Source organism: Daldinia decipiens (assembly GCF_022478715.1).
Source record: "Daldinia decipiens strain CBS 113046 unplaced genomic scaffold F4813scaffold_48, whole genome shotgun sequence".
In the NCBI taxonomy this organism is placed as follows: domain Eukaryota; kingdom Fungi; phylum Ascomycota; class Sordariomycetes; order Xylariales; family Hypoxylaceae; genus Daldinia; species Daldinia decipiens.
The window spans coordinates 66072-79659 of record NW_026054591.1 but is presented as its reverse complement, the minus strand read 5'-3'; the positions used below and the strand labels follow the sequence as shown (position 1 = coordinate 79659).

General features: G+C 47.3%; 6 protein-coding genes across 6 annotated transcripts; 4 read left to right on the top strand and 2 right to left on the bottom strand.

The window, feature by feature from the left end:
* Positions 1–72: 72 nt before the first annotated feature.
* F4813DRAFT_393718 (uncharacterized protein) lies at positions 73–1060 on the bottom strand (the record flags this gene model as incomplete). Its single annotated transcript, XM_049247459.1, has 3 exons — positions 73–399; positions 489–711; positions 894–1060. 3 exons carry the CDS (start codon positions 1058–1060, stop codon positions 73–75), a joined length of 717 nt encoding a protein of 238 aa, XP_049095368.1.
* Positions 1061–2129: 1069 nt separating this feature from the next.
* On the top strand, positions 2130–3424 carry F4813DRAFT_374584 (carbohydrate esterase family 4 protein). Its single transcript, XM_049244952.1, has 4 exons — positions 2130–2462; positions 2517–2589; positions 2661–3028; positions 3081–3424. Exons 1-4 carry the CDS (start codon positions 2216–2218, stop codon positions 3152–3154), a joined length of 762 nt encoding a protein of 253 aa, XP_049095367.1. The 5' UTR covers positions 2130–2215; the 3' UTR covers positions 3155–3424.
* Positions 3425–3755: 331 nt separating this feature from the next.
* F4813DRAFT_255948 (uncharacterized protein) lies at positions 3756–6488 on the top strand. The gene is made up of 3 exons (XM_049240208.1): positions 3756–4290; positions 4378–5180; positions 5237–6488. The coding sequence occupies exons 1-3, from the start codon at positions 3898–3900 to the stop codon at positions 6216–6218; spliced, it is 2178 nt and encodes a 725-aa protein (XP_049095366.1). The 5' UTR covers positions 3756–3897; the 3' UTR covers positions 6219–6488.
* Positions 6489–6724: 236 nt separating this feature from the next.
* F4813DRAFT_255942 (GroES-like protein) lies at positions 6725–8151 on the top strand. Its single transcript, XM_049240207.1, has 3 exons — positions 6725–6877; positions 6936–7212; positions 7269–8151. The coding sequence occupies exons 1-3, from the start codon at positions 6803–6805 to the stop codon at positions 8009–8011; spliced, it is 1095 nt and encodes a 364-aa protein (XP_049095365.1). The 5' UTR covers positions 6725–6802; the 3' UTR covers positions 8012–8151.
* A 998-nt stretch (positions 8152–9149) lies between these two features.
* F4813DRAFT_255916 (Golgi phosphoprotein 3) lies at positions 9150–11108 on the top strand. The gene is made up of 4 exons (XM_049240204.1): positions 9150–9730; positions 9822–10068; positions 10136–10587; positions 10654–11108. Exons 1-4 carry the CDS (start codon positions 9479–9481, stop codon positions 10741–10743), a joined length of 1041 nt encoding a protein of 346 aa, XP_049095364.1. The 5' UTR covers positions 9150–9478; the 3' UTR covers positions 10744–11108.
* Positions 11097–12890, bottom strand: F4813DRAFT_255919 (uncharacterized protein). The gene has a single exon (XM_049240205.1). It carries the CDS (start codon positions 12780–12782, stop codon positions 11382–11384), a length of 1401 nt encoding a protein of 466 aa, XP_049095363.1. The 5' UTR covers positions 12783–12890; the 3' UTR covers positions 11097–11381.
* Positions 12891–13588: the final 698 nt, after the last annotated feature.

Genomic DNA, 13588 nt, shown 5'->3' with positions numbered 1-13588 from the left:
GGTGCCCCTTTTACCTCTGACCAGATCGAAATACGGAGCTAGGGGCTGGGGGGGACTAAAGAAGTATGTAGATTAATCCCGCTTCACGCCAATTACACCTACCCGACGCAGCCCAAATACACACACCAGACACACGAGCAATATCCAAGCAAACATGGCCCAGAAAACAACGCGATATCCGACTATGAGGGCACCAGGGGAAGCCTTGTCTGCGTATTGCGAACTATTGGTCACGGAGGCGCTGATTACCGAGGTCAGGGTCAGTCCGATGGCGGTGCTGAGCTGTGCGCAGGTATTGAACACGGCGCTACTTAGAGCCTGCATGTGTTTGGGAAAGACGTCGGAGACTACGAGCAGACCGACGGTGAAGAGAAGATCGCAGCTCAGAGGAGCAAGGATCTGTGTGTATATAGTTAGTGGGATGGTTGTGTTGTAAATAAAAGGTTACGCCTGCAGAAAATTCCATTAGAGGTAGTGAAGTTTCTTACCTGTGCGAAGAACGCGTCGTACCAATACGGCCACTCAGGTCGGACGAGTGTCATTAAGAGTGGTGCTACGGTGCTTAATCCTGAAGAGATAAATACTGCCCACATGACCGGCACACGATTCACGAAGATGCTAATAGAAAGGTTGGTCAAGGCGCCAGCGATGAGAGAGGGAAGAATTCGTAGCGATGCCCCAAGCGCTGAGTTGCCCTGGACTTCTTGAAAGCTAGGACAAGTCAGTAATTACTTGATAGTCCATCCATCCGATAAAGGCTGGAATTGAGGAGGCACTAATAACTAGAAGGGCGATGTTAGACGCCTGGCGGATGTTGTTTATATCGGCTGACAGTGTTCTAAAAATGGGCAGTTATTACACAAAGGCATCATTCAGAGGTCGAGAACTCTTACGCAAAAGCATATGATAATGTTGCTAGACCTAGGGAGAATCCGATCGGCGCGGCAAATCCTGGACACGCAAAGCCCATGTTACGCGGCCGTCCATCCTCGATGCTCGTCAAGACAATAGAGATAGACGAGGGGAGTGAATTAGAGTCGCATATAATAAGTAATGACATTTATGACATTATAAGATACCTTTTTCTAACAATTAATTACACTTCACGATAACACTATTGGTGTATAAAGATTAAGGAACTTGATTTTCCTTTTGGTTTCGTAACTTCAATGTTCGTAATTTACGAAGACTGTTAAAGGTTAGGTAGTTAGGTAGTCTAAGTCTAAGTCTAATAAGCAGGCTAAACACGAACCGATTTCCGGAATGATTAAATGAAAATTATGAATATCCTTTAGGTTAGTTATATCTATCTATTAAGTAAAGTATATCATATATCAAACAGAAAACAATTTATATTTCCTCATGCAACCTTAAGCTTTAGAGCCTCCCGATGGCGTAAGCCACGCATGCAGATGTAGTGCAACATCGACGCGTGGGCCAACTTAGATCTCATCAAATCACAGCTTCGGGTTGCTATTAATTCCGGTAAGGGGTTAAATGCAGGTGACAAGTACCTTTGCATTTCTATACGGGGAACCTATCATAGCTTCTAATAGTAGCAACTAAAAACATCTTAGCCTAGGCAATTTACCAGTCAACCTCACACTTAAACTGGTACTTTCTACCTCTTGCTGCTCATACTGTTGCTAGTCATATTGTGACCCTTAAATACTAAGTTATAAGGCAACTCCCCTTAGAATCATTGCTCATAACATAGATATTAATATTACAAGAAATCCGGTGTCTAACTCGTTCATAAGCTATCCATTTATCCGTTCCCAATTCGGCAAAAACTGAAGTCCGCTTGTTGTTCCTGAACTAGCCAAGGATATAGTCTCGCGGCTAAAGGCCTTCGTGATGCTTGGTGCAATATAAAACCCCCTATCCCCACAAAGACAATTTGACCCCTCAACGCCGAGCCGGGGTATTGGAAGCCTGATCTGTAATACCTGCATATATGTCCACGTTCTGCTAAATGGTGGATACCACACAATAGGTCTGGAAGTAAGTATTGAAACGGAATTGTCGTACTACTACTATATGCGTTACAACGGACGATATTACCAGGTTCCGGACGATCTAGCCGTCGCCGCCTGAACTAGGAATATATATATATATATATGTATGTCGATATACTTTCCAACAATGTCGAAGCTGTGAATTCCGTTTATCTTGTCTTTTGTACTGAATAGTTGCCCATTGCCGCCCATTCAAAATGCTGTTCGAGTCTATGATCACCGCGTTCGCGTTCGCTCTCTGCGCTTCTGCTAGAGCTGTCCCGAACCCCATCGAAGTTTTCAAGCGTGCGCATACGCCCGGCGTCGTCATTAACAAGTGCTCCAAGCCTGGTGTCCTTGCATTGGCCTATGACGATGGTCCGTATCAATACACCTCGTCGCTAGTAGATACTCTGGATAAGGCAGGCGTAAAAGGAACCTTCTTCTTCACTGGCACTTTGTACGGTATGTAAACCGTGCACTGTTATATACGTTGGGTACATAGGCTAATCGAACTAGGTTGCATTTACAACCAGAAGGCCGCTGTTAAGAAGGCCTATGACTCTGGACACCAAGTTGCGTCTCACACGTGGTATGACTACCTCTTACAGGTTTCTTTTTAGGTTATGAAAGATTTGGGATATCTGCTAAGACTTCGTATAGGACCCACCCCCATATGGGAAGCATGAGCGCTGCCCAAATCAAGAGCGAGATGGAGAAGGTTGAGCAAGCATTTGTCAACATCTTCGGCAGAAAACCGCAGTACATGCGTCCTCCATACCTCGAGACCGGAGGTCAATTCTTGAGCGTCATGAAGGAGATGAACTACAATGTCATTACTGACGATGTAGATGCTGGTGACTGGAATAACCAATCTCCGCAGCAGAGCCAGCAGAAGTTCCAACAAGCCGGTGCTGGCGGTAACGGACACATCCCACTCATGCACGAGACGTACCAGGGCACAGTCACTACTCTGACGAACTGGCTGATCGACTGGGCCAAGACTAACAACCTGAAGATCGTCACAGTTGGTATGTATTACTCGCATAATCCTTAGAGAGTTAATAACTAATATCATTGCAGCCGAATGCCTCGATGATGCCAACGGTGCTTACAAGGAGGGAACATTCCCAAGCAACGGACAATCGTCTTGCTAAAAGGTACTCTGGGGTGTCTATGATCGGCGAGGAACATGCAATCCGGCTATTTACAAGTGACTAGCCTGGTTTGAATGTCTTGATAGTCTCATAATATTCATAGTATGATCGATTGCAGCTGGCGGACTATAGCCTATAGCAGGAGCCTTGAAAAAAGTGCACATATTGATACATATATTGATAGTTAAATTTTGACCAACAATCTATCGACTTGATATGTTGGATAGGTAGGTAGCTAAGGTAGTCAAACATGTCAGTATCCTATTTTAACACTCTTTCCTAGGTATTGATGTAGATTATCTTGATGTATGCCAGCGCCGGCGTGTTTATTAGCGAGTTTACTACCTAGGTACCTTATTAGTGCGTTTAAAGGACTCTATTTAAAGGACTCTATTTAAAGAACTCTACATAACTTGAAGCCCCTAAATGGCGTTTAAGCTTAAGACGTGGGGGGAATATCGATAAGGTATGGACGTGGGTATGTATAGGTATGTACATATGTACATGTGCAAACCATCCCGTAAGCAGGAAAAGGCATCGACGATCAGTGGATCCGCGTAGAATTTCCGCCCTTCCCCATGTTTTATCTCTTTTTTTTTACGTCTTTGCGTTCGCACGCGCATCCATCCATTTGACCAACTAACTGCACCGCATCTCACGAAGATTCGCCGGACATCCGCCGACAACTTGCCGCCGTTAGTCCTTTTCAACGGTCTGTCTAGGATCCTAATGGTTTTTATTAGATGGCATCATACCCAGAACCTTCCGAGCCTGCTGAACCAGGTACGGTTCCTCAACCAACCACGCCGTCGCATCACCACCAACAACTTCAAGACTACGATGGCCTTCCGTCACCTATACCTGCCACCACCGTCGCCCATCATGGACTTCAAGTCTTGCAAGCTGCATCTGCAGCCTCTGCCGCTCCTGATCCCGCCGACTTAGCCCAGCAGTATGCGCAGTCCGCTACCTTGCAGATGGATGGTGCATCATTCTCACCCCCTCTCGTGACGTCGACTGCGACGCCCATGTCTGCGACGCCTATGCCTATGACTCCTATGCCCGTGACGCCTACAACCCAGAAGGTAACTCGACTTCGACGAGCTTGTGATATGTGTAGTCAACGGAAAGTGAAAGTATGTAATTCACAACCCCCCCTTTTTCTTACCTGTCTTCCTTGCGTATTTACTTCGACCAACAGTCTAACAACAGTTCGAATTTAGTGCGACGAAAGTGGCCCGCCTTGCAAACCATGCTCCGACCTTCAGGTTGAGTGTACCTTCAATAGAGCGATGAAACGACGTGGTCCGCCTAATAAGCATGCCGAAGCGGCGAGGGCTGCGAAACGATCCCGAAGTGACGATGTCTCACCAGCTCCTCATCATGCCGCCGAGACATTGGTTTCTATCGCAACTCACAATCCCCCCGTCGGCCTAGACGCTGAGATTATTGCGCCGTGGCCCATCTTAGAACTTCTCGTTGACGACTTCTTCACTTATATACATCCTCTAATGCCCTTCCCACATCAGCCGTCCTTTCGTGCCGCCTTTACTAGTCGTATGGATAGATCTAGCGGCGAATTCTTGGCATTGCTAGCCAGCATGGTAGGTGTGTTGGTAGCATCTTTTCCTAGAAGTGCCAGATCGCACCTCAAGGCCCAACACAGTACTGGGCTCTTCCCCTCGGCCATTGCCATGATTGATCACTGCCGAACCATCGCGTTGGAAGCCCGAGGTTCTCGCTTTATGATGAAGGATGAGATGAGCTCGGACGACGCCGCTACTAGCTATTTCTTAGGTATTGCTTGCGCGCATACACTCCAATGGAGAATGTGCAAGCGCTTCCTAACCGAGACCATGACATTCTGCAGAGAGCTTGGTACCCGTCGGCAAAGAGCTATATCCGCTGTTGAAGCACTTATGCCCAGTCTTACCACAACGCTTAACGCTTCGCCTAATAAGCCCATCGACCACATCAAGGATCAAATTGGCAAGCGCATCTTCTGGGTTATGGTCGCTGGCGTCAGGTAGGATATCTTTCTATCACAGTGCTATACCATTGGCCTAACTAATTACAACGCAGATCAATGACCCAATTGGGAGTATCAATCAATGAAATACCATTACCTCCCCCTACTTCTCAGGAGCCTTATCCTGAGCAGCCCGTAGAAGTCGACGATGAATATATATTCTCGGAACAGATACTACCCCAGCCAGAGGATACTATCTCCCTAATCACAGGATTCAATCGTAACATCCGTGTGTACATGACCATGAATGAACTTGTCGGAGTCGACATGTGCTATGGAATCAACTTCTTCGATTGGACTGCGCAGAAGAATATCCTTAGCAATGGGCTCGCCAGCGCGAAGCAGTCTGCCGAGGACCTTCCGCCTGAGCTCCAGGTAAAAGCAGATAACCTTCAGCATCTTCAAAATCACACTTTGGGGTTTGACGACTGGGACTTGGAATATTATCCACCTGCCATCCCCACTACACAGCCGGCAAATGACTTGCGGCGCGTGCTTGCAGAGCAACCCATGCGCCGGCGTCATCTTCAGTTTGAAATTCAGAAGGCAAATATACAGATGTCACAGCTAGCCACTCGCTCGTACTTTGTAGAACGATACCTTAACCTCCGAAATGCGCGCCGGGCGGATCCCAATTTTGCGGAAAGGACAAAAACAGAGGATAAAGACGACCGAGACGACATGATGGAGAACGAGCGGGAACTCATCGTTCAGAATCTCGTCACTGTACTAACGTCCATCAGCCAGCGTAACATGGAGCCGAATGGATGCTCGCTTATCAACAAGATTCGACAGGTAGCCAGCACGCTACTAGATATCAACGCCGAAGGCAAGGGGCTCGCTGTGGCTAAGGCACAGGAATACCTCAACGGTTTCTTAGATATACTTATGAAGTTAGAGAAGATAGGAGCTTCCCCTCGTGCCGAGACAATGACAGCCCAGGATGAGGAAGAGGAATTGCGGAATTGGTCTAGTCTGAAGGAATATCAACATCGCTTCATGTCGAGTGGTGGATTCCTTGGGGACAGTTACTGATGCGTGGATGTGTCTACCCTACCGTAATTCGCTTCTGCTTTTTCTCTTAGACGGCCGTGTATATAGCTATTAATATCGGCCGAACTCACTACTAAGGACTGGTTGCCTAATCTAGTAGTATACCGTAATGATTTACAGGTTAATAAAGGAAGTCAATAAGTCAAATTAAACATTTTATAATCTCTAGTACTTGCGGATATCTTCATTCCCGGTCACATCTTACCCGAGTCTTACCGTTGTCGCGAGTTGCTTAAACTGTGCAAAAATACTGGTTTCGTATTCTCGTCGTCATAGATAGAAAATAGCGGTGAAATATCAAACGAAAATACCGAGGCTAATTCTTCTTATACGTCACTATCTGATGTATTTCGTTCCACGAAGGTAGGTAGGTATTAGTTGTAGTGCCCGTAGTTAGGTACCTACTTATCTATTTCGTCATACTGTCGAGACCGGGCTTTAGCATTCTTAAGCCTACTTCTCACATGTTGGCATGTAGTATAAGTATTAGACAATACGTCTCTTTCTTAGCAGCAACACGGTATAGCTGAGAGTAATTTATTTTCATCCAAGACAAAGCCGCCAATATGCCTTATCCCGATGAGTTTGAAGGTTTTATGATTACAGAGCTGGGTAAATATAAAGACTTTAAAAGACAATCTGTAGGTCGTCTCATATATGGGCAATTTCTCAAGCTGTGACTCTAATTTGATCCCTTAGTTTAAACCCAAGGTCTTCGGCGACAATGATATTGATATCAAGATTGAATGCTGCGGTGTATGCGGCTCAGATGTGCACACAGTCACCGGCGGATGGGGTGATGCCCCGACTCCGCTATGCGTCGGCCACGAGGTCGTAGGCAAGGCGGTTAAAGTCGGGTCTAAGGTCAAAGACGTTAAGGTTGGCGATCGTGTCGGTGTTGGCGCCCAGATCTGGTCGTGCTTGAAATGTATGCAGTGCAAGAACGACAATGAGAACTACTGCCCGAGTCAAGTTGGTGAGTGAAACGTGACCTACATAAGAGAAGTAAACACGATATTTACATGAAGATAGATACGTACGGCGCCCCTTACCCGAAAGAAGCTGATCCAAACGAGACGATCAGCCAGGGAGGTTATTCGTCGCATATCCGCGCGCACGAGTATTTCGTCTTCCCGATTCCGGACGCCATTCCATCGCACTTTGCCGCGCCAATGCTTTGCGCCGGGTTAACAGTATGGTCTCCCCTAGTACGAGCAGGCACGGGCCCTGGCAAAAAGGTTGCGATAGTCGGGCTCGGAGGACTAGGCCACTTTGCGGTGATGTGGGCTAGTGCTCTAGGCGCCGAAGTGACCGTGATATCACACTCGCCGCACAAGAAAGACGACGCGCTGAAGCTCGGCGCGAAGCACTTCGTCTGCAGCGGGGATAAGGACTGGGAGAAGCCGCTGGCGTTCACGTTCGACTTCGTGCTCAACACGGCCGATATGACTAACAAGTTCGACCTCAACGCGTACCAGTCCATCCTCAAGGTCGGCTGTCAGTTCCACCAGGTCGGGCTACCCGACGAGCCGCTGCAGAACGTGACGCCCAAGATCTTCATGGCGAACGGCTCGAGCATGGGGGCTAGCCACATCGGGTCCCGCCCCGAATGCCTTGAGATGCTCAAGCTGGCGGCGGAGAAGAAGCTCTTCCCCATTGTTGAGACGATACCAGTGTCGGAGAAGGGCTGTGCGGAGGCGATCGAGAGGGTTAAGAAGAATGATGTGCGCTACCGGTTTACGCTGGTAGACTACGATAAGGCTTTTGGTAGCTAAGCGCTTCCATTAAGTCATGGGTAGTAGATATGTTGAGTTGAGTTGAGGCATCTAGGTATATGGTCTAATGGGTTGATATAGGTGGTATACAGTATATGTGTATAAGATAGACTTGGCTAGTTAACTGTATATGATAGTGATTAAAATATTCATGTCGCTATTTGAGTACACCTTGTTTATCACGAAACGGAGACTAAAAGCCACCCAGTATTAATGGTGACGATGTTTAGAATTTCTAGAATATTTTTGTGGTAGTTCTCGAGGCATTATCTTATAACTAAAAGTGCCTGGCTCACGACTCCTATTATACTATTATAGCAACCGTGAGATTATGCCTAGTGACCTGGGAAAGCTCTTATTTAAGTAGTTATGTATTTTTGACTACATATCTACATCGACATTGCATTGTTTGATGTTGTGATCTTCATAAGAGGTAACTATTAAAGAGTTCCTTATGTAGGTAATAAAGAAAATTGATAATTTTGTGATACTCATGTCCAGGTTGAACCTATAATGTGGCGGGAATATAAAAGTCGTCTAAGCCGTATTAAAACACGATGGTTAAACACATATTAAATGTGGCTCAGTCCTGATTTTAGGCACCGATTTTAAAGTATCTGTGGCGGTGCGAATGTTTCAAAAGCTGTTGTGGCAAGGATAAGCACTAAAATTGGATTTAGACCTGCAGTGCCGCGTGCGTAACAAAATCGCAACAAAATCTATGCACCAACAATTCAATGCGCTTCTCTCTTTCAATCAATGAACCGATTGAAATGCTTAGACCTTACCAAAAGGTAGATGTGATTTAGGTAGAGAGGCTCACACAATTATTGTGATTTACTTAACTTAACTTTACTAATCTTCGAATTTGTACTTTGTATATTCTTTATCAATTTTATTTTTATTTTTTTACCACGACAAAGTCCCTTAAGTACCGACCACAAGGAAGAAACTTTATATCGGTCAAAGGTGGAAGATCGAACCGAGTTCACCTGGTTGCTTACCCGGACCCTAGTGACCCTAGCAAGTCTAGTTACCGCTCCGTTTAATCGTTTAATCGTTTAATCAATTTGTCGAGGGATAATTTCGGGAAACCATACCCCCCCCCTAGCACCCCGTGGCTTGGGGGCGCTCGCCATTGATTAACGCCAGATCCACCTTTAAGTCAGCCTCCTGCTACTACTGTACACCAGGGATCGTGAGGAAAGGAGACAAGGAAAAAAAAATAATAGGTTTGCGAGAACATCCCGTTCGTAAACATTGGTGCTTACCCATTGCCACGTCAAGCACCAACAACCAACAACAACCCTGTAACGGCCGAGATCAATACTTTCTAGCACGGGACTCGGTATATCTTAAGATCGTTTATCTTACGCGACAATTTCAACTACACCTATAACCACTATAACCACGACGACGACGAAACCTATTTCATAACATCGAAAGAGAGCAAGGTCCTACAATAATATGTCATCGGGATTGACGAGACGTCGCGGAGCTGGCGGTGGTACCGCCACCGATGATAGTAATGGAATCAATCGGTCCAACTCTTCCTCAAATGTGCGCGACAGCGCCCCTGAAACGAGTTACGAGAATAGCGAGAACGGTCACAAAATTGCATTCGACCCGCGTGATATTAGCGAAAGCGCCGAGCGCAGTAAACAACCCAAACTGACATTGATGGAGGAGATTATATTGTTGGGACTTAAGGATAAGCAGGTATGATGAATCCCGGTTAATAAATATCTCTCTCAAGCAAGTCTGGGACGTGGTATGGTGACGTGCCATGGTGCTAACGGCGATTAAATAGGGCTACCTCTCGTTTTGGAATGATAATATCAGCTATGCATTACGTGGTTGTATCGTCCTCGAACTGGCCTTTCGTGGCCGCATCAGCATGCAAAAGGATCCCTCTAGGCGGCGATTCCCCCTCGCGGACCGGGCAATCGAAGTCATCGATGACACGCTAACTGGCGAGGTACTACTAGACGAAGCTCTAAAGATGATGAAGCAGAGCGAGAAGATGAGCGTAAGCTCATGGATCGACTTGATGAGCGGTATGCTATGCCTCCGCGCAACCTGTCCTATATTGTCGGCTTGCTGACCGCGACTATTTACGAACAGGCGAAACCTGGAACCTCATGAAGATTGGTTATCAACTAAAGCAAGTCCGCGAGCGACTATGCAAGGGCCTCGTCGATAAAGGCATCCTACGTACCGAGAAGCGCAATTTCTTGCTCTTCGACATGGCAACTCATCCCGTGGCCGACGGCGGCGCGAAAGACGAGATCCGACGGCGCGTTAGAAACGTTCTGACCCAGCGAACTGTCGTTTTGCCTGCATCCCAATTCCTACCCGAGAACCTCGAGTTCCGTTATATCCGAACCATCTCCATGGTTTGCGCCGCATACGCTGCTAACGTCTTGGAGAATGCCTTAAGCACGCTGGGCCATGAAGCTCGGGAGAGGGCTTTCACGCAGACCGACGAGTTACTTGCTGAGTACTCACAGTGGCCATTTGGAAGGAAGACTAGCTCTACCGGCATTGGAGCCAACCTACCGCAGGTCATATCCGAGGTAAGCTCATTTCCCTCGTTGGGAATACACTCGAGAGAACAGTAGTATATTGACTATGATTTCTAGGAAATCAATAACGCTAAAGACAAGGAGCTCCAGCTTGAGGTTGTTGCCGCCTGTTTGAGCGTCTTTACCCGCCTCGATTCGCTTCTATAGACTTTGGGTTCGCCCACATTAATCCTTCTACTTATACGAAACACGATACGACCAGCATCCAACCTCATCGGCCTCACTCCCTGCCCTCTTGATACAAACCAATCTCCAACCCGGCATTGTTTCGACAGTGTTGACACGGTCGAGGGCGCTCTTCTGGATTAGGAAAGGGGTGAGATTTAGGAACGTTTGCCACAGTGACTATGGAACTGGACTGCGAATGACACGGAGAGAGATGGGGAGCACACTCGGATGTGCTACTCCTCGCTAGGATTCAGATAGGAATCCCATGAGGGAAGAAAACGGGGGGAGGGGGGAGAGGAGAGCCAGACAATTACGGTACAGGCAAGGAATGGGTCATGTCATTTTTTCTCGACGGTGTTATGTTGTAATAGTCTAAAAATCATGGATTTCTTCTTTGCCCTCGGCGTTGGTCCCTTACGCTTGCTTGTAAGTCGTTTTTGCGGGATGTCGTGATTATCCATATATATATATACCGTCTTTTTTTTATCACGTAGCTAGGGCCAGTATATTACGACCTCTGAGTATATATCTGCTTCATTACATCATTGCATATCATATTAACTGACTTTTCACACATACGCTCCCCGCGTACTGATCGGTTTTTTTTGGTTTTATATCTATTTGCCCTTCCGCAATCGCTCCTTCCACCCGCCCTTCTCATATAGCCATATCGCTTCTATAGCAAACACCCTTGCGCTACGGTGCCCTCTACCCTCCTCGGTTCCCGCCTCCTCATATAAACTGCGCATAACGGCGCCATCTTCCACATCCGCCCATATGCCTTGAGCGACGGCGGCGTCTACCCCACCAAACTCGCCGCGCCCGAGCCGGTACAGAATGCGACCGAGAGTCTGGTACGCAACGCACCGCTGGCCGGGAACGGCGCTGCGGCATAGGCGCGCCAGCTCCCGCACCGTGTACCCCGCGGCCTCTGGCGCCTCGCCGTGGTGGTGCAGGCCTTTGGTCACGGGGACGGCGCGCGCGATCCGCGGCGGGAGTAACGAACCCCGGAAGTCGAAGCGCAGCACGGAGACGGGGAGGGAATCCTGCTGTGGATGGTACGGGCTGTCGTAATCGGCGGGCGAGTTGGGTGTTGGCACGGGCGCCATCCAGGCTAACTTCGAGGGGTCCGCGGGTAGACTCGGGAAGTACTTGTCGTGAAGCTTTTGGAGGAAGTCGGGGTCGTGCGGGTCGAGGTCTCCGGGTTGAGGGGGCTGCGGCCAGTGAGGCTTGGTTGGTGTTTGTTCGGGGTCGGTGGTGTTGCGTTGTTCTGTGGGTTCTGTTGAGGGGGGATTCTGTGCGGTGTTGTTGTCGGAAGGGGGTTGTGAGGTGGGTGTCGGAGTCATCTCCGGAATCATTTTTTCTTCTTCTTCCTCCTCATCTGCTACTGAGGCCCATCGGACGCGTTTGGAGCTATTTGTAGTGGCTGATTCTGCCCCGCTCTGTTCTGAAGGTTTCTTGTTGGGCTTATTACTATTTGATTGAGCGGATGTATCTTCTATTACTATCTCGGGAGAATCTTGCGTCGGCTTTGCGTCCGAGGAGGCATCTTGCGAGGTAGACTTGGGAGGATCGAAAGGCGAGGGCCCAGTAGATTCGTCTAAGTTGGCGCGTTTGAGTAGCATTTCAAGTATAGAGGGATCTAGACCGTTGAAAAGCTCCTGCCTGGCCGCCTCTATCTCTTCTGGTGACATCGATGCCAACCTGTCATTATTTTCGCGATCTATGCTTTGTTGCTCGTTCAGCTTGAAATCTTCGCTTGATCGCGTTGTCTGTTGCGCATCTTGACTCGGCGGGCAAAGAGGTTCTTTCGATCCTGTCGTGAAAACTTTTGGTTTCTCCCCTTTTGGTTTATCTCCTTCTGGTTTTGCAGCCTGTCGCTTTTGCTTGAAGGCTGAAATCCGAGTTCGCTTCTTGTGTTCGGGGAACCCGGTCGTAGTTGATTTAACCTGAGGGAAGCTTGGAGCTGTCGGTACAGTCACCTCCTTCTCCTGAATATCCGTAATGAGGAAGTCCATGGCTGCTGGAAGTGCCCCTTGACGGCTTGGTGAGGAAAATAACGGAAATTTAGTCAAAAGGATATTTGTTTGCGACAAGTCTATAACTAGAGGCTTGGAATCATATTTTTAATTGATCTGTTGACGTAACAGCCACTCCGCCCCTCTAAGTTTAGTTCCTGTCCTTGTGGCTGGTACATCTACTAGCTGCATGGATAGTGCAGCGCTAGCGCCGTGATGTCCGACTTGGAAATTCCAGAAGGAGGAAGCGCCTACTACCGCTTAGCGGGCCAATGAGACGTCATCGGCCCGCGTTTCATTGCAACTGGTCCGGAAATTGGGCTGAAACTTAAAAAAGGTGCATACTCATCGGTTATAAATTGAAGGTTTACTTTTAATGGGCATGTATAAGTACCTGAGTTGTCATATGTGAGTTTGGTTATTGTTGAAAACCTTGCTTGTTTGTTTGTTTGTCATATCTTATTAGGAAAGTCATAGTTACATATTTCAACATAGTACGGCTATTAAAATGACCAGCCTATAAGAGTAGTACTTGTACGATTAATGATAGCAGCGTCTAGTTGAACTTAGTAATTATGTGAGTCATGAATAGCGATGCACATTATAAAGATAAGAAGAGCTATATGCCCATTGAAGAAATCAAAACCTACGCGTTTGCTTTATACGTGCATAAATAATACAGCGCAACCCCCATCTAGGTAGGTACATAATAAAGTTGTATGTGATGATTATTGTACAGGGGGTAGAAAAAGAAAAAACTGTATATACTTGCCAAGCTTTGTTCAATTCTTTCTTTAAGTATATTA

What these genes read in the sequence shown, in the direction of transcription:
- F4813DRAFT_374584 (XM_049244952.1), top strand. Translation starts at nt 2,216, where the DNA reads ATGCTGTTCGAGTCTATGATCACCGCGTTCGCGTTCGCTCTCTGCGCT. An exon ending in CTTCACTGGCACTTTGTACG is followed by an intron (nt 2,463 to 2,516) that starts GTATGTAAACCG and finishes TAATCGAACTAG; the next exon opens with GTTGCATTTACAACCAGAAG. An exon ending in CCTGAAGATCGTCACAGTTG is followed by an intron (nt 3,029 to 3,080) that starts GTATGTATTACT and finishes ATATCATTGCAG; the next exon opens with CCGAATGCCTCGATGATGCC.
- F4813DRAFT_255948 (XM_049240208.1), top strand. Translation starts at nt 3,898, where the DNA reads ATGGCATCATACCCAGAACCTTCCGAGCCTGCTGAACCAGGTACGGTT. An exon ending in GTAGTCAACGGAAAGTGAAA is followed by an intron (nt 4,291 to 4,377) that starts GTATGTAATTCA and finishes GTTCGAATTTAG; the next exon opens with TGCGACGAAAGTGGCCCGCC. An exon ending in GTTATGGTCGCTGGCGTCAG is followed by an intron (nt 5,181 to 5,236) that starts GTAGGATATCTT and finishes ATTACAACGCAG; the next exon opens with ATCAATGACCCAATTGGGAG.
- F4813DRAFT_255942 (XM_049240207.1), top strand. Translation starts at nt 6,803, where the DNA reads ATGCCTTATCCCGATGAGTTTGAAGGTTTTATGATTACAGAGCTGGGT. An exon ending in AAGACTTTAAAAGACAATCT is followed by an intron (nt 6,878 to 6,935) that starts GTAGGTCGTCTC and finishes TTGATCCCTTAG; the next exon opens with TTTAAACCCAAGGTCTTCGG. An exon ending in CTACTGCCCGAGTCAAGTTG is followed by an intron (nt 7,213 to 7,268) that starts GTGAGTGAAACG and finishes ACATGAAGATAG; the next exon opens with ATACGTACGGCGCCCCTTAC.
- F4813DRAFT_255916 (XM_049240204.1), top strand. Translation starts at nt 9,479, where the DNA reads ATGTCATCGGGATTGACGAGACGTCGCGGAGCTGGCGGTGGTACCGCC. An exon ending in ATGGATCGACTTGATGAGCG is followed by an intron (nt 10,069 to 10,135) that starts GTATGCTATGCC and finishes ATTTACGAACAG; the next exon opens with GCGAAACCTGGAACCTCATG. An exon ending in TACCGCAGGTCATATCCGAG is followed by an intron (nt 10,588 to 10,653) that starts GTAAGCTCATTT and finishes TATGATTTCTAG; the next exon opens with GAAATCAATAACGCTAAAGA.
- F4813DRAFT_255919 (XM_049240205.1), bottom strand. Translation starts at nt 12,782, where the DNA reads ATGGACTTCCTCATTACGGATATTCAGGAGAAGGAGGTGACTGTACCG.